The sequence below is a fragment of the Anomaloglossus baeobatrachus genome, chromosome 2 (genome assembly GCF_048569485.1).
Source record: "Anomaloglossus baeobatrachus isolate aAnoBae1 chromosome 2, aAnoBae1.hap1, whole genome shotgun sequence".
NCBI classification, from domain to species: domain Eukaryota; kingdom Metazoa; phylum Chordata; class Amphibia; order Anura; family Aromobatidae; genus Anomaloglossus; species Anomaloglossus baeobatrachus.
In genome coordinates, this window is record NC_134354.1 from 664,443,027 (window position 1) to 664,462,080 (window position 19,054).

General features: G+C 43.2%; 1 protein-coding gene across 3 annotated transcripts in view; it reads left to right on the forward strand.

The window, feature by feature from the left end:
- ARHGEF25 (Rho guanine nucleotide exchange factor 25) overlaps positions 1-19,054 on the forward strand; it is a 517,568-nt gene that overhangs the window by 467,769 nt on the left and 30,745 nt on the right. For all 3 annotated transcript variants that reach the window (XM_075337091.1, XM_075337090.1, XM_075337092.1), the window contains 5 exons: positions 3,326-3,429; positions 9,424-9,493; positions 11,806-11,895; positions 16,201-16,293; positions 18,260-18,310. In XM_075337091.1, coding sequence (XP_075193206.1) covers positions 3,326-3,429; positions 9,424-9,493; positions 11,806-11,895; positions 16,201-16,293; positions 18,260-18,310 — 408 coding nt within the window. The remainder of the gene's footprint in view (positions 1-3,325; positions 3,430-9,423; positions 9,494-11,805; positions 11,896-16,200; positions 16,294-18,259; positions 18,311-19,054) is intronic.

Below are 19,054 nucleotides of genomic sequence, written 5' to 3' on the forward strand. Positions count from 1 at the left end.
CAAAAATGGAAAGAGTATAGCACAATTGCAAAATTACCAAGACTTGGCCGTCCACCTAAAAAGAGCACTAATTACAGAAACAGCCAAGAGGACCATGGCCACTAGAGGAGCTGCAGTGATCCACAGCTCAAGTTGGAGAATCTGTCCTTCCACAGGACAACTATTAGTCATATACTTCACAAATCTGGCCTTTTTGGAGGAGTGGCAAGAAGAAAAATAATTTTTGAAAGCAAACTATAATAAGTCTTGTTTGCATATTGGAAAAAGCTATGTAGGAGACACAGGTAACATGTGGAAGAAGGTGCGCTGGTCAGATGAGACCAAAGTAGAACTTTTTGGGCTGAATACAAAATGCTACATGTGGCAAAAAACTAACACTGCACATCAACTTGAAAACACCATCCCCATTGTGAAACATAGTGGCAACATGATGCTGTGGGGAGTCTTTTCTTTAGCAGGGACAGAGAAGCTGGTCTGAGTTGATGTAAAGATGGAGGGAGCTAAATGGAGGGCAATCCTTGAGGAAAAGAGGCTGTTAGACGATGCAAAATATTTGAGACTGTGGTCACTCTCCAGTGAGACAACAAGCCTAAACTTACTGCCAGAGCTACAGTGCCCTGTACAAATGTTCACTAGTTTTGCTATGAAGCCCCTAAAATTTTTTGCTTAGTTGAAGAAACTCCACCTGTGTGCAGTCTGCATGTCACATGGTCTGTTAGTATATGCACACCTCTTCTGAAAGGACACAGAGGCTGCAACACCATTAAGCAAGAGGCACCACTAACCAAATACCACCATGAAGACCAAGGAGATCTCCAAACAAGTCAGAGACAAAGTTGTTGAGAAGGACAAGTCAGAGTTGGGATCTAAAAAATATCCTAATCTTATGATTCCTTGGAGCACATTCAAATCCATTATGATGAAATGGAGAGAACATGGTATCACAACAAACCTGCCAAAACTATAAGCCCAGGCACACGCCAAGGCAGCTGTGTTGTTGCCAAACCAACACAGCTTATCACCCCAAGGACACCATTCCCACAGTGAAACATGGTGGAAGCAGCATCATGCAGTGGAGATGTTTTTCAGCAGCACAGACAGGGAAAATGGTCCGGATCGAGGGGAAGATAAATTGTGCAAATTACAGGGATATTCTTGAGCAAAACCTGTTTCTTTCTGTCAGTGATTTGAGACTTGGACGGAGGTTCACCTTCTAACAAGGCATTGAGCCAAAAAATACTGCTTAAGCAATGCTCGATTGGTTTAAGGTGAAATTTGTAAATGTATTGGAGTGGCTGAGTCGATGTCTAGACTTTAATCCAGTTGGGAATCTGTGGTCAGAATTAAAGATTACCATATTCACCATAGGAAACGATCTAACTTGAAGGAGCTGGAGCAGTTTTGCCTCGAGGAGTGGGCAGAAATCCCCGTGGTAATGTGGTAAAATGGGAAAAGCTCATAAGGACTTATCCAAAGTGACTTGCAGCTGTAATTGTGGCAAATGGAATCTCTACAAAGTACTGACATTAGGACATAGTTATGCACACTGAAGTTTTTAGTTATTGTGTGCTATTTGTTTTTGCTTCACAATAAAAAGAAAAACAAATGTTCAGAGTTGTTGACATGTTCTTTACATGAACTGATGCAACCCCTCAAAAAAACTGTGAAATTCCAGGTTCTGAGGTGGCAAAACAAAAAAATGCCAAGGGGGATGAATACTTTTACAAGGCACTGTATAATGGAATGGTTTAGATCAAAGCATATTCATGTGTGTGAATGGCCCGGTCATAGTCCAGACATAAATCCTATTGAGAATCTGGGACAGGACTTGAAAACTACAATTCACGGGCGTTTATCATCCAATGTCACTGACATAGAGCTTTTTCGCAAAGAAGAATGGGTAAAAATTTCAGCCTCTAAATGTACAAAGCTGGTAGAGACATCCCCCTAAAGACTTGCAGTAGTAATGGAAGTGAAAGGTGGTCCTACAAAGTATTGACTCTGGGGGGTTGAATACAAATGCACATCACAATTTTCAGATTTATATTTTTAAAATGTTTAGAAAACTATGTATCATTTCCTTTACACTGCACAAATACTTGCTACCTAGTGTTGATATATCAAATAAAACACATTTAAGTTTGTGGGTGTAACTTGAAAAAATGTGTAAAAGTTCACGGGGTATGAATACTTTTTCAAAGCACTGTACAGCTTGTATAAATGTCTCTGCAAAAAAAAACAAAATCCAAGACACTCATATTTTACTAAAGTCTAATATGACAGTGATATATTGTTTGAGGTAGTTTATTGCAGCTCAAAAGGTTCATTGTGAGGATACTTCATTATTACCGCGTCACAAATAGAAAAGAAGAGAAATAAACAGACCCCAGCTGATATAACACAAGCAGGAAATGGGGCCGATGGAAAACAGGAACGTGGGGGGCCAGGGTGCTCCAGCTAAAGCCTTTTGGGATGTGTATAGCCTCATGCTGGGACTTGGATATACTGATTTGTTCCGGAATGACATGACCCGGGCAGTCGTAAACATGGGACTCTTGAGTGACAACTCTACAGTGAGAAGTTATGTTCTGTATTAAGTATTACCGTTAAGTTATCTGTGTGCTCTTCATCACATGCAAATCGTTGTATCAGAATAGAGCAAAGATGCAGAAAGAGTGACAGCTGATATAGCTTGAATGACACGGCCATTCTTATTTCTAAAATTCTATTTGCAGTTCTATGTCTGGAAGACATGTCAAAAAGTAACTTAAAGCACCACTTTCGCGTGTGCGCTTTAAAGCACCAGTGTGTTTTTATTTATTTTACCTCTGGAATTGTGCTTTAAATGTAAGTCCTCTGACCCCTGTCTTATACTCACCTGGCACCGTCTTCATCTGTTTCCAGCTTCGCTCTGGTCGGTCTCAGGCACAGTGTTTCATGAATCTCGCCGGAAGTAGCAAATCAATGCAACTCTATGAGAGCCTCGTTCTGGCTCTCCTAGACTTGCATAGACCACTTGTGACGTAACGTTTAACTTCCAGCTCGTCCAAAATTATGGGCACAAGGTGGCGCTGTGGGACCAGAGCAACGCCAAAAAAAGGAGAGTGGGGGCAACGGACTTAGATTTAAAGCGCCACTTCAGCAGTGAGAAAAAAAACAGAACACTTCAGTGATGGTTCGAAGACATAAGATAGTCAAGCTTCCCTAGAGGTAATGTGCACAGCTCTCAGGAGCCTCCTTGGATAAGTACAGTTGTGTTTCTTTTAGATCTTGCTTTTGTTACAAAGTGATGTTAATGCTGAATGTCACCTTTTTGTTTCTGCAGGGTTATATGGCGACCATGAATGCTCAAGGAATTCCTGAGGACATGAAGGGAAAAGACAAAATTGTTTTTGGGAATATTCACCAGATATACGACTGGCACAAAGAGTAGGTGTACAGAGCATTATTTTATAGGATCCTTGAGTAAGAATAGTGTTTGGGTCTTTTGATTTCCAGCACTTCACTTAAAGGGGTCTTCCAGTCTATGAAGAAAAGGCTGCAGTTATTTAGTGTTATAGCATAATGCCATATTGTGAAAAGGTGTGCTACTCATAATTCCCCTGTATGATTTTTGTAGGCTGTTTCACCTCATTTTCAGCATTGTCTGCCTTTTTCAGGTGGGCACAGAAATGCAGTTGACCATGTGTTTGTGTCTGCTTGAAAAGGCGGACATTGCCAAAAATGAAGTTAGACACTAAGTGACTCCTTCTGCTTTATTAAAGCCAGTGGCCTCGTCAGTATATACGGATGAATCACATTTTTCAGGGTTGTAGATGGGAAAACCTGTTGGAGACACTGATCTGTGGCTAAAACATGATCAGGACCAGCCCTTACCCCACAGTACTGGCCTTATACATTCCTTGGACCTAATTAAAGTTGACAACAGAAACTTAATAGATTACAGCTAGATAGGATTTCAGTAAAGGAGGCAATATACATCTCTCCAGTGCACCTTCAATATTACTTAAAGGGACTCCGTCACCACAGATTGACTTCAAACCAAGTACAGGTGCTCGGTGCATCATGGCGGGGCCAAGCAGTTAAGTGCACCTTCCCACCTGCAGGCTTTCTCCCTATCTCCACCCTTCTCTGGCTCTATAAAGCCAGAGCTGTCAATCAAAGAAGGAGGGGGGGAGATTAATGCGGGCGTCACACGGTACGATATATCGAGCGATATGTCGGCGGGGTCACGTCGTAAGTGACGCACATCCGGCATCGTTTGTTATATCATAGCGTGTGACAGCTACGAGCGACAGTGAACGAGCAAAAATACTCACCTGATCGTCGCTCATTTTCAAAATGGCATTTCTTCTTCTGTGCGCCGGTTGTTCATTGTTCCCGGGGCAGCACACATCTCACTGTGTGACACCTCGGGAACGATGAACACAGCTTACCTGTGTCCCGCCGGCAATGCGGAAGGAAGGAGGTGGGCGGCAGGATTTTTGCGTCCCGCTCATCTCCGCCCCTCCTCTGCTATTGGCCGGCCGCTGTGTGACGTCGCTGTGACGCCGAACGTCCCTCCCCTTCAGGAAGAGGATGTTCGCCGCCCACAGCGAGGTCGTCCGGGAGGTAAGTACGTGTGACGGGGGTTAACGACTTTGTGTGACATGGTCAACAAATTGCCCGTGACGCACAAACGACGGGGGCGGGTACGATCGCTCGTGCAATCGCACGATAGATCGTCCCGTGTGACGCCCGCATAAGGGAATACAAACAGGTGAGACTTTTCATTTTTGTCATCTGCTGTTTGTTGCCGGTTTTTGTGCAAAATTCTTCAAAATGATGCACACGAATTGATGAATTTTGCCCAAGAGCAAAGTTGATCATTTTTGTGGCTTTAACCTTCTTTGCACCCTTTTGGGATGAACAGTGTCATAATCTCGTAAAATGTGAAACTCAAAAAGGGGAAAGAATTGCTGAATAAAGGGATCAACCAGTAGACTGGATAAATATAAATTGAGTTTTATTGGTACAAAAAATTAAGTTTATGCATACAAAAAAAATCACACACAACAAAAGTGATTGCGGTAATTAAAAAGATTTAAAAAGTCAAACAATAGACTCTCACCGTACACCCCATGCCTGGACCGATAAGAATAATATTAATAATCCCTGTACAAAGTATAGGCAAAAACACCCAATACAATACAGAACAGTCAAATGCAAAATAACATACAGTTACTTTTGCAAATAGAAGTTAAAAGGTGCTATTAGAATAATGTCGCCATATCTGACACCACCATCTAAATCTACAATATAATAGACCACAGACCTAGCAGAAGGGCAGTCAAATCACCCTATACTAGGGAGTGCCGACATAGCCAGATCGATCACAAAATAGATTGTGAGCCCCAATGGGGACAGTGTTGTCAATGTATGTAAAGTGCTGTGGAATTAACAGCGCTATATAAATGAATAAATATTATTATTATTATTGTTATTATTACATGGACCTAAAGAAGGTCCAAAATCAATCAGAATATAAAGCTGCCCATAAAAGATTTGTTACCAACTGCTGAAGGTCAGAAAAAATCTAGATGGTGTAGAGTCCAGGGATCTGCGCATACAAGCAAATGTATGTTTTCTTGCATTTGACTGGTCTGTATTATATTGGGTGTTTTTGCCTATACTTTGTACAGGGATATTGTGCTAGTACCTTATTATAGGTCCAGGCATGGGGTGTACGGTGAGAGTCTATTGTTTGACTTTTTAAATGTTTTTAATTAATCACTTTTCTTGTGTGTGATTTTTTTGAATACATAAACTTAATTTTTTGTACCAATAAAAATTAATTTATATTTATCCAGTCTACTGGTTGATCCCTTTATACAGCAATTCTTTCCCCTTATTGAGTTTCACATTTTAAGGCCGCTTTACACACAATGATATCGCTAGCGATCTCGTTAGCGATGTGACACGCCCAGATCGTTGGTACGATTTGCCGAGATCGCTCATAGGTCGTTTTGTAGCGGTCATACGTAACGATCTCACAAGCGACGCTACATCGTTCAGCAATATATTGTTTGACCAAGGCGGTCGTGTGGACACCGTCACACAGCATTCCCCCCAACGATTCCGGCAACGACAGAGGCGTATACAGTTAGGTCCAGAAATATTTGGACAGTGACACAATTTTCGCGAGTTGGGCTCTGCATGCCACCACATTGGATTTGAAATGAAATCTCTACAACAGAATTCAAGTGCAGATTGTAACGTTTAATTTGAAGGTTTGAACAAAAATATCTGATAGAAATTGTAGGAATTGTACACATTTCTTTACAAACACTCCACATGTTAGGAGGTCAAAAGTAATTGGACAAAAAAACCAAACCCAAACAAAATATTTTTATTTTCAATATTTTGTTGCGAATCCTTTGGAGGCAATCACTGCCTTAAGTTTGGAACCCATGGACATCACCAAACGCTGGGTTTCCTCCTTCTTAATGCTTTGCCAGGCCTTTACAGCCGCAGCCTTCAGGTCTTGCTTGTTTGTGGGTCTTTCCGTCTTAAGTCTGGATTTGAGCAAGTGAAATGCATGCTCAATTGGGTTAAGATCTGGTGATTGACTTGGCCATTGCAGAATGTTCCACTTTTTTGCACTCATGAACTCCTGGCTAGCTTTGGCTGTATGCTTGGGGTCATTGTCCATCTGTACTATGAAGCGCCGTCCGATCAACTTTGCGGCATTTGGCTGAATCTGGGCTGAAAGTATATCCTGGTACACTTCAGAATTCATCCGGCTACTCTTGTCTGCTGTTATGTCATCAATAAACACAAGTGACCCAGTGCCATTGAAAGCCATGCATGCCCATGCCATCACGTTGCCTCCACCATGTTTCACAGAGGATGTGGTGTGCCTTGGATCATGTGCCGTTCCCTTTCTTCTCCAAACTTTTTTCTTCCCATCATTCTGGTACAGGTTGATCTTTGTCTTATCTGTCCATAGAATACTTTTCCAGAACTGAGCTGGCTTCATGAGGTGTTTTTCAGCAAATGTAACTCTGGCCTGTCTATTTTTGGAATTGATGAATGGTTTGCATCTAGATGTGAACCCTTTGTATTTACTTTCATGGAGTCTTCTCTTTACTGTTGCCTTAGAGACAGATACACCTACTTCACTGAGAGTGTTCTGGACTTCAGTTGATGTTGTGAACGGGTTCTTCTTCACCAAAGAAAGTATGCGGCGATCATCCACCACTGTTGTCATCCGTGGACGCCCAGGCCTTTTTGAGTTCCCAAGCTCACCAGTCAATTCCTTTTTTCTCAGAATGTACCCGACTGTTGATTTTGCTACTCCAAGCATGTCTGCTATCTCTCTGATGGATTTTTTCTTTTTTTTCAGCCTCAGGATGTTCTGCTTCACCTCAATTGAGAGTTCCTTAGACCGCATGTTGTCTGTTCACAGCAACAGCTTCCAAATGCAAAACCACACACCTGTAATCAACCCCAGACCTTTTAACTACTTCATTGATTACAGGTTAACGAGGGAGACGCCTTCAGAGTTAATTGCAGCCCTTAGAGTCCCTTGTCCAATTACTTTTGGTCCCTTGAAAAAGAGGAGGCTATGCATTACAGAGCTATGATTCCTAAACCCTTTCTCCGATTTGGATGTGAAAACTCTCATATTGCAGCTGGGAGTGTGCACTTTCAGCCCATATTATATATAGAATTGTATTTCTGAACATGTTTTTGTAAACAGCTAAAATAACAAAACTTGTGTCACTGTCCAAATATTTCTGGACCTAACTGTAATTGTCCATAGCATATACCTTGGCATGACACCAATCAGAGCGGAGGAGGCGTGGAACATTGCTCGTAACGACACACCCGCGTCGTTGATGACGGACGCACTAACGATGTTGTTTGTCGTTGGCAGGGTGTCAAACGTAGCAATACGTCTGCTGCATTCGAAACGATAAACAATATTTTGAAAATGAACGACGTGTCAACGATCAACGATTTTCGCTATTTTTGTGATTGTTCGGAGTCGCTTGTAGGTGTCACACGCAACGACGACGCTAATGACGACGGAAGTGCGTCATGAAAACCGTGACCCCGACGACATATCGTCAGATAAATCGTAGCGTGTAACGATGCCTTAACTGTTGCTGGTGGAGATCCCAGTAGGGGAAAGGTGCCCACTCATCTTTATTTAACATAATCTTGTAAAATGGCACACGTTAGTCTCAAATGCACAAAAATAAAATTAGATTTTGTACTAAAACAATTGTGCAAAAAATTTGGGACATTTTGAAAATTTGAAATGTTGGTTAATGCTAAAATAACCACATCCACATCATTAAACAAAGAATAAAAAACAATCAAAACCAAGTAATGTTAATTTAATAAAGGTACAAATTAAATAAAGAATAAAGTGCAAACATAAAAGTCACTTATTAGACCCATTTTTACTCCAGAATAAGGTGGCAAAGACATTGATGAATCGGGGTTGTTGTGTAGCTCTGGCAGGATTTGGCACGGATCGCTGACTTAGGCTAGCGCCACACATCCGTGCCTCCGGTACGTGTTTGGCATTTTTTACACGTACCGGCGGCACGGAGACATGTACAGCAATGCTACCCTATGGTAGCAGGCACACACACGTAAAACCACACGGAACGTGTGTCCGTGTGCGTTTGTACGTGTGTGCGATTTTGAAAGCGCTGACATGTCAGTGTTTTCTCCGGCAGCACGGGTGTCACACGGCCCGCACCCGTACCACACGGGTGTAGTGTGGATGCGGTCCCGTGTGACACGCGCCGGAGAAAACACACATGTCAGTGAAAAAAAAAAAAAACATTAACTCACCTTCTCCAGCCCTCCTGTCTCTGCCGCTGCTGCCTCTTGCTGCCGACCGCCGCTCATTATTCTCATTGAATATTCACTTCACTGCCTGGCAGCAGCAGCAGCGGGGAGACGGGAGGGCTGGAGACCGAGGATCAGCACCACGGACAGCAGCGCGGGCAGCAGGAAGGACCAGGTGAGTATAATAATTACCGATTCTACGTGTGCTATCGCGGATAGCACACGTAGAACACACGTGTCACGCACGTACCAGAGACACGTACTTACCTGCACGCAACACGCAGGGAAAATACGTGTCTCTCGGCACGTGCGTGATTTTCACGTGAATGTGGCAGAAGCCTTAGAGGACTTTTCACCAGGTCAAAATTGACCAGTTTTTGCACTTATTTTTATTCTCCTAAGTTTCTTAGCAGCAGCAGAATATAGAGGGGAGCAGCAGGAATGAAATAGGAACAGAACTGGTGACATTTGACCTTGTGACCTGTCCCCTTTAAATCTTTCTATCATATGCCATATTTTCTTCTTATTAACTATGGCTTGTCTTATACTGACTCTTCATGTATTGTTACATTACAGCTATTTCCTAGGTGAACTTCAAAAGTGCCTTGAGGATCCAAACCGATTAGCACATCTCTTCATAAAACATGTGAGTTCTTCTACTATTGTTGAATTTGTGATAAACTACATGAAGGTGCGGAGATATTAAAGATTTTAATATGTAAATCTTATGAGCCATCAACCGAAGAGGTGCTGAAATGAAGGAATATTTACCCCGGGAAAGCTGGTGTGATACAGGAATCCAGGCGAGATGATTTTCTCAGCAAAAAGATTTATCTGTGGGCCTGGATTGTTCTGGAGTGGCATCTGGATTGGTATTGAGACCACTCCTTGTCCCTTATATCCAATCTCATTATAGGGAACGTGGCATATCCGCAGTCCCTCCTTCATCACCACCATAACTTTATATAAGCCTATAACTGGATTATAAGATGTTTCTTCATACGAGAAGATCGGTACCCCTCAAGGCCCACCAACAGATTATTTTTTCAGGATAGCCTATGTGTTGCACAGATGAGGGAACTTGATAGAGCTGGAGTACAGCAATGGACGGCCGAACATTGCGTTCATGCACGAGAGTTGCTGGGCCCTGATAATGATGTGTTATTAATAATAATCATATATCATTTATCTTGATTACAAGATCCGAGGCATGACTAGTCTTGGGAAATCAACACTGCTGCCGGACTAGTCCTGCCTAATTTGCATATTGCAAGCCAGACTTCTATTTTTTTTTCTAAGACCTTATAATCCAAGAACATGCTTGTATGATGTTATAGTACTCATGAAAATATGCAACTCTGTAATATATCTTAGGCTGCTTTCACACATCCGGTTTTTGCAATGCGGCACAATCCGGCACTTTCCAGGAAAATCGCAACCGTTTTTTTTTGCTGCCGGTTGCGTTTTTCCTGCATAGACTTTAATTAGTGCCGCATTGTGCCGCATGGGCTTGCGTTCCGTCCGGTTTTTGCCGCATACGGCAGATTTAGCCGATGCGGCGGCCGGATGGAACGTAGCCTGGCACGTTTTTTTGTGCGGCAAAAAAAAACGCATCGCGCCGCATCCGGCCGATGCGGTGCATTTTCCAATGCATCCTAAGGATGCCGGATGCGGCGCGATGCGGCAAAAACCGCATCCGGCCGCCGCATGCGGTTTTTGCCACTGCGCATGCTCAGTAGCATGCCGCAAGCGGCAAAAACCGAACGGGCCGCATTTAAAAAACTTATGCAAAGGATGCGGTGTTTTCACCACATCCATTGCATAGGTTGCAAAGCCGGATTGAGCCGCACCGCTCAAACCGGATGTGTGAAAGCAGCCTTATTAGACAGATTTGCATCTTTCTCTGCCAAAATTGATCAGTCATCAAAATTCTCAATTCTGGGGTAAAATCTGTATTCAGTGAAGACTTTCCCATTACTGAGGTAGGAGATGGCAGAAGTCACTGATGATTATCATAATTATCTCAGCTCCAGTCAGGACGGGGCCGAGCAAGCACTCCTGTGTATGGAAGAACCGGCTGAGATATCCGTTGGCCGAACTATCGACCAACAACCATGTAGTTTATATGGCGTAGGCTTTATTATTTTGGAAATTACCTTTTGTCCATCATTAATATGTCAATGAGAGGATGAACATTTGCAGTAATTTGGGTGATGGGGACTTTATAACATTGGAATGTCTTCTATCTTTTAATATCTTCTTCCCCTGGAAGATAAGCTGCTGCCAGAGGAGTGTAGTAGTAGCAGCTTATCCCCTGCACCTGTGTTATCCCAGTTTGGGGCACATTGTGTTTTTTTTACCCTATACACCCAGATGTATGCTTACAATTTGCTCCAATTTTAGTGCAACTGTTGGTGGCTTAAGGGCTCATGCGCACGTAACTGCTGAATAATCTGCAGTGATTTGACAGCTCATGTACCCGTCAAATCGCTGCAGAAACACTGCGTAATGGATGCAGTTTTTTTGTTCAAAAAAAGCCGATTTCCTGCGCTCTGGAAGCTGCCCCCACCATAGACAGAGCGGGAGCTGCATCCATAGCGCACAAATTAAATGACATGCTCATTTTATGAACGCACGGATTTGGTTCAAAATTTTAGCACCCAAATCGCTGTGTTCATAAAAGCATCGTGCTCACGTGTCATGCACAATCTACATAGACTGTGCAGGGGACACAGGACGCATGCATTTACACTGCTGTGCAATACAAAGTGTAAATGCATGGAATTACACACCATGCGCATGAGCCCTTACTCTGTCATGTAAGAGTCAAAGTCCATTGTAACGAATGCAGTTTGGATGCTGTTTTGCCAGTTCACATCACAATATAAGCAGCTCTCCCGCACAGTACATTGTAAATTGTGGAAGGGTTTATTTAACTTCTTGTTGTCCTTTTTGTAGGAGCGCAGGCTGCACATGTATGTGGTATATTGCCAGAACAAGCCCAAGTCGGAGCACATTGTGTCAGAATACATTGATACCTACTTTGAGGTAAGAATATCTCTGAGTTATTGTTGCAGTTATTCCCACATTTATAGTGATTGCATAATAGTGGGTTATTCCATTACTTAATTCATGGAATTCTAACCTTTAAGAGCCCCAGAATCCTGACATCTAGTTGTCACAATGTGACTGCAGGATAGCGAGGGACAGAGGGCTTCCAAACTGTCCCTCACGCTAGAGAGAACCCTAAGCTATCTCCAACCTCCGGATTATTTGTAATGGTGGAGATGCTGGAGTCCCATACCTTACTATTCTCCTGACTACCCACCCCCTGCCCCTTCACACACGGAAGGGGCAGGACTGTGATGGCAACACCGATAAAGAAAGATGGAAAAAAACCTCAGACACACTGCAAATTCACAGGAACAATCAGTAAGAAACTAAGTAGAAAAGCATGAGAAGTAAGGCATCAACAAAAGGACAACAAGGGTTAATACCACAACTGCTCACAGCAATGAAGTACTACAACCACCATTAGGGTGCTTTCACACATCCGGATTTTTGCTCTGCGGCACAATACGGCGTTCTGCAGAAAAACCGCCACCGGCTTTTGTAACGCCGGTGGCGTTTTTTTTTGCATAGACTTACATTAGTGCCGTATTGTGCCGCAGGGGCTTGCGTTCGGTCCGGTTTTGGCCGCATGCGGCAGATTTAGCCGATGCGGCGGCCGGATCGAACGTCCCCTGCAACGTTTTTTGCTCCGGCAAAAAACACCGCGTCGCGCCGCATCCGGCCGCTGCGGCGCATTTTTCAATGCATACCTATGGAGGCCGGATGCGGCGCGATGCGGAAAAAAACGCATCCGGTCGCCGCATGCGGTTTTTTCCACTGCGCATGCTCAGTAGCATGCCGCAACCGGAAAAAAACGGACGGGCCGCATGTAAAAACTTATGCAAAGGATGCGGTGTTTTCGCCGCATCCGTTGCATAGTTTTCACAGCCGGATTGAGCCGCAGGGCTCAAACCGGATGTGTGAAAGTAGCCTTAAAGCACACCAAGCACCAGGATGTTCCCATATAACTTAGTGCCAGCATAGCACTGGCTTTATCAGGCGGATTCTATACATACCTGTAGTGGTCAGCTCGGATGTTTAGGTTTTGAAACACAAGAAAGTAAAGCTTGTAAAATTATCAGCTTGTTGAGTGACAGCAGCTGAGGATCAGATAATAGCTGGGGTGGGTATTCATGGTTATCCCCTCCCTCTGTTACTTATGCTAATTCTATTATACAATCATTTTAGTTTGTGACTAACATGACCTTTGCTGATGTCATATCCATGTGACCAGAAGGGGCAGGGCCTCAGCCAACAGAAACATGTTGCTTTCTAGTATCAGCTATATTGGCTGTGGCCCCACCCCTTCTGATCACATGGATATGACATCAGCACAAATCCTATTAGTCACAAACTAAAATGATTATATAATAGAATTAGCATAAGTAAAAGGGGAGAGGATAACTATGAATACCCACCCCAGCTATTAGCTGGTCCTCAGCTGCCGTCACTCATCAAGCTGGTAATTCTATAAACTTTACTTTCTTGTGTTTCAAAACCTATACATCCGAGCTGACCACTAAAGAATCAGCCTGATAGTGCCAGTATAGCACTGGCTTTAGGTTATATAGTAAAATCCTGGTGATTGGTGCTCTTTAAGTCTGGATAACAACACCTCACCAGACCAATATAGAGACGCTATAGCTGGCATTAAGTGAAATGTCCCGCAATCAAAGTAGAATAACAAACAGCCCAGCAGAGATTAAAGGGCCATTTACAGGCTGTGACATCGCTAACGATATATCGTCGGGGTCACGGTGTTTGTGACGCACATCCGGTATCGGTAGCAACATCGCAGTGTGGGACAGGCAGGAGCGACCTTAAACGATCGCAAAAGAGTCAAAAATCGTTTGTCTTGGAGAGGTCGTTTAATAACCAAAAATCGTTGTCTGGTCAGTAGCTATATTGCTCCTTGTTCCTGCGGCATCATACATCGCTGTGTGTGACACCGCAAGAGCGACGAACATCTCGTTACCTCCGTCCACTGGCAATGAGGAAGGAAGGAGGTGGGCAGCATGTTCCAGACGCTCATCTCCGCCTCTCCTCTGCTATTGGACGGCTGCCGTGTCACATCGCTCTGAAGCCGCACGAACCGCCCCCTTAGAAAGGAGGTGGTTTGCCAGCAACATCGACGTCGCAGGGAAGGTAAGTCTGTGTGACGGGTGTTAGTAGTGTTGTGCGCCACGGACAGCGATTTGCCCGTGATGCACAACCGACGGGGTCGGGTACGCTCGCTGGCGATATCGGTACCGATATCGCAGAGTGTAAAGTACCCTTAACTCTTGCTAGCCTGCCTATAAATTACAAGTCTGTGGGTCTTCACTTGAGTCTGCCTGCGCTGATTACGAATATCAGAGAAGTTATCGGGTAAAGGGCCAAAATCTGTAGTCTCCACAGAGCCAGATGCCGCCATGATAATCGGTGATGTTTGTAAAAAACTCCTGGTGACACTAGCACTGCCAACCTTCCCTGATTTCCCCTGCACAGTGTCATTTGGCTACGCAGGACAGAGCTGCACAGCCCTGTTTGGAGCATAGGGTCCATGGCTGGGTGGCCAAAGAGGGGGAGGGAAAATTTAGACGGGGCACACCTCTACACCAGTGCTGCTTTTCTTTCTTTCTCAGGATTGCTGGGATTTACAGAACTTTGCTCTCCAGTGATCATAAAGCAATGGCACATACTAGAGAGAAGCCATAGGTTTCTAAAATGGGAATACTCCTTGACAGATTTAGTATGAAATAACTAAGTAAACGGTTTATTTTCATACTTCTGGATCAAATCCTGACTGATTGCTGTCCATTCTTGCATAAGCAATGCTTGCATTGTGCCTGAATTTGTTGGTTTTTGTTTGTCCACCCGTCTCTTGATGATTGCCCGCAAGTTCTCAATGGGATTAAGATCTGGGGAGTTTCCAGGCCATGGACCCAAAATCTCTATGTTTTGTTCCATGAGCCATTTAGTGATCACCTTTGCTTTATGGCAAGGTGCTCCATCATGCTCTAATAGGCATTGTTGGGCGCCAAACTGCTCTTGGACAGTTGGGAGAAGTTGCTCTTGGAGGACATTCTGGTACCATTCTTTATTCATGGCTGTGTTTTTAGGCAAGACTGTGAGTGAGCCGATTCCCTTGGCTGAGAAGCAACCCCACACATGAATCGTTTCAGGATGCTTAACAGTTGGCATGAGACAAGACTGGTGGTAGCGCTCACCTCTTCTTCTCCTAATAAGCTGTTTTCCAGATGTCCCAAACAATCGAAAAGGGGATTCATCTGAGAAAATGACTTTACCCCAGTCCTCAGCAGTCCACTCCCTGTACCTTTTGCAGAATATCAGTCGGTCCCTGATGTTTTTTCTGGAAAGAAGTGGCTTCTTTGCTGCCCTCCTTGAAACCAGGCCTTGCTCAAAGAGTCTCCGCCTTACAGTGCGTGCAGAAGCACTCACACCAGCCTGCTGCCATTGCTGAGCTAGCTCGGCACTGCTGGTAGTCCGATCCCGCAGCTGAAACAGTTTTAAGATACGGTCCTGGTGTTTGCTGGTCCTTCTTGGGCGCCCTGGAGCCTTTTTGGCAACAATGGAAGCTCTCTCCTTGAAGTTCTTGATGATGCGATAGATTGTTGACTGAGGTGCAATCTTTGTAGCTGCGATACTCTTCCCTGTTAGGCCATTTTTGTGCAGAGTAATGATGGCTGCACGTGTTTCTTTAGAGATAACCATGGTTAACTGAAGGGAATCAATGATACCAAGCACCAGCCTCCTTTTAAAGTGTCCAGTGGTGTAATTCTTACTTAATCATGACTGATTGATCGCCAGCCCTGTCCTCATCAACACCCACACCTGTGTTAATGGAACAATCACTAAAACAATGTTAGCTGCTCTTTTTAAGGCAGGAATGCAATGATGTTGAAATGTGTTTTGGGGGTTAAAGTTAATTTTCTTAGCCAATATTGACTTTGCAAGTAATTGCTGTTAAGCTGATCACTCTTTATGACATTCTGGAGTATATGCAAATTGCCATAAGAAAAACTTAAGTAGTGGACTTTGTAAAAAATATTTGTAGCATTCTCAAAACTTTTGGCCATGACTGTACTGCCACACTGTGGGCTTTTTCATCAATTAAAATGAAACAAAATCACTAGCTTTCTAACAAAATGTTATATATCAAAGTAAATAAACCTATTACACTGTTTCTATTTCATATATGTGCACGTTTCCAATTGTGTAATAAGGTCCTACCCATTACAGGAATTGAGGCAACAGCTTTCACATCGCCTGCAACTGAATGACCTACTTATCAAACCCGTGCAGAGGATCATGAAGTACCAGCTGCTGCTAAAGGTATGGGGCATATTAATCCTCCCCAATTGTTCACAGGGCGCAATGTACATTATATTAGATATCAGATTATGCAATCAAGGGAACCTGTCATAATGACTTATGGTTTGTACATTCCAATGTGACAACTAAAATACATTGCGGGCCTACAGTTCCACTATGGAATTGTTTTATTGTTTATTTTCGTTTTTTTAATATGTGGACTCTGAGGCTACTAAAGGGTTGTATCAACAACTCAATGTGTTGGCATATTGCGGGGTAATGTCTCACTTTCCGATCGGTGGGGGACCAACACTAGTTCTCAAAATGAAGTTGAGTTTTTTCCTGCTCCGCTTGGCTCCCAACCACCACTATAAAGGGACATCCAGCGCAGCTCCATAACCTCAGTTACTTGAATGGAGCTGCGTTATAGGTCCTTACTCACGCATCTCTATGCGGCTAAAAAGCATTAGATACTTTCAGAAGAATCCACCTAAAATAAGCAGGTCACATATTACCCTGAAGATCCATCACAAAGAAAAAAGCATTATCTCGTGCCCAATGAAAGGTGTATTGCACAGATTTGTCTTAGGTTGGGTTCTCACACATACAATCTTCCACACTGAGCAATGTATCGGGAATTCTATCATTGTCCTCAAAAATCAATATTCCAACGGGATCCCCTATAGAGCCCTTCACTTCAAAGCCATTGGAGTCATATGGGACATTTTTTGGCCTTGGTCCCGACAATATTCGTCTTTTTCAAGAGCTGCATGGAACCGTGGTATATTAGGGATACTATCACTGGCTTGTCAGTAATGAAACACCTTTCTGGTACATTCTGACAGCTGTGTGATATCAGACACATATTTATGGTTTCTCTAAAGGAGCTATAAAAATGTAAAGTAGTCTCTGTTGTACAATTTCATGAATTCCTTGTCCATCTATAGCTACTTCTGTTTTTCTTTCTTTTATAACTAGAAATTAAGATTTATTTTAATTTTCAAAAATTATGTAAAGGAGAACTACAATATGAAATAAAAAATGACAACATTTCCCATGATATCCACTAATCTGTAATCTCTATAGTCTCTGTAATCAGAAGACAGAAGATATTTTATACGCTCCTTCTATGATTTCTAGGAGCCATTAATTTTATATTATCTTTTATTTATTTATTTAATTATTTTTTTTTGCGTCATTCAACACTCAATAATTTTACTTTTACCTTATTCCTTTTTCATTTTATTTTATATGAACAATACATTTTAGAAAATAGGGAAAATGGTAGAATCATTTCACTATTCCTTTAAATCTTGCATGTTGGATTTTAATATGCCCAGTACTTTATTTTTGGGGAAGATGAGCCATTTGCACACCAGGACCATCGTGCGTGTGCATCGAGGAGTAGTGAGGAATAGATGTCACCTGAGCAAGGGTTCATCTGACAGCAGGCTAATGAGAGCTATTACTTCACTTCTATAATAGCGCCGGACTCACTGGAGTTTGCATAGAATTGTTAGGTCACGTGAGCCATGTACGGTAGTAATAAGACATCCACTTTTGGGATTAGTTCCCTCAAATTAATGTTAGACAAGCGGAAGCAGCAGCTCAATAATGGCCACTGATTGGCTGCAGTGCTCACGAAGCAAAACAATGCCAGCAAACCCGGCAGACCAGTGCCGACTTCACTGCAACGGCACCGGTTCAGGAGGAGAGTATATCTTATTATAATTTTATGAGAGGGACTGCTGAATTTAATAAGGATGGCCCGGTAGTGGACAACCCCTTTAATGAAAGTAATATCAAATGCATGAGACTTTCCCTCAGACTTTACTCAGGTTTAGACTAAGGATTATATTACTAAGATACCAGGACTGTGACACCATCTTCACAAAATCTTACAAGGGTGGTAAACTTTTTTACTTAGGTTAATGATAATGAACAAAAAAAAATCAAAATGTTAAATTCTTATTTTTTCCTAAACCAGGACTTTCTCAAGTATTACAGCAAAGCCGGACAAGACACGACAGAACTGGAGGTCGGTACTGACATGACTGTGTTGCTTCATTATGTGGATGAGTATATAACTGCACATTGGACTATGCTATGGCGGCTGACAGACATTCTGTTGGCAAGAAACTTAAAGGGAATCTATCACCAGGTTTTTGCTCCCCATCTGAGAGCAGAATAATGTAGAGACAGAGACCCTGATTCCAGCGACGTGTCACTTAAGGCCCCTTTACACACTGCAACATCGCAAACGACATCGCTGTAACGTCACCGGTTTTGTGACGTAATAGCGACCTGCCCAGCGACATTGCAGTGTGTGAAACACATCAGCGACCTGGCCCCCGCTGTGAGGTTGCTGATCACTACACATCTCTCAGGACCATTCTTTGGTCCTTTGTTTCCCGCTGTGCAGCATGATCGCTAGAAAGTCTCAGTGTGTAAAGGGGCCTTTACAGCGACTTCGTTAGTGACTTCCCTTTCAAAAAGCTGCTTTACAATGTCCCCAATGACTAGCTAGGTCGTTCTGCAGGTCCGTATCGCTGTTGCGTCGTTTTCCAGATTTGCCTGTTTGACAGCTCACCAGCGACTCACCAGAGACTTTGTAGCGATCCCGGCCAGGTTGGGATCACTGGTGGGAACGCTAGAAAGGCTCAGTGTGTAAAGGGGCCTTTTCTCAGCTGTTTGCTGTCATTTTGGTAAAATCAGTGTTTTCTCTGCTTGTTTGCTATCATTTTGATAAAATCAGTGTTTTCTCTGCTGCGGATCTAGCAGG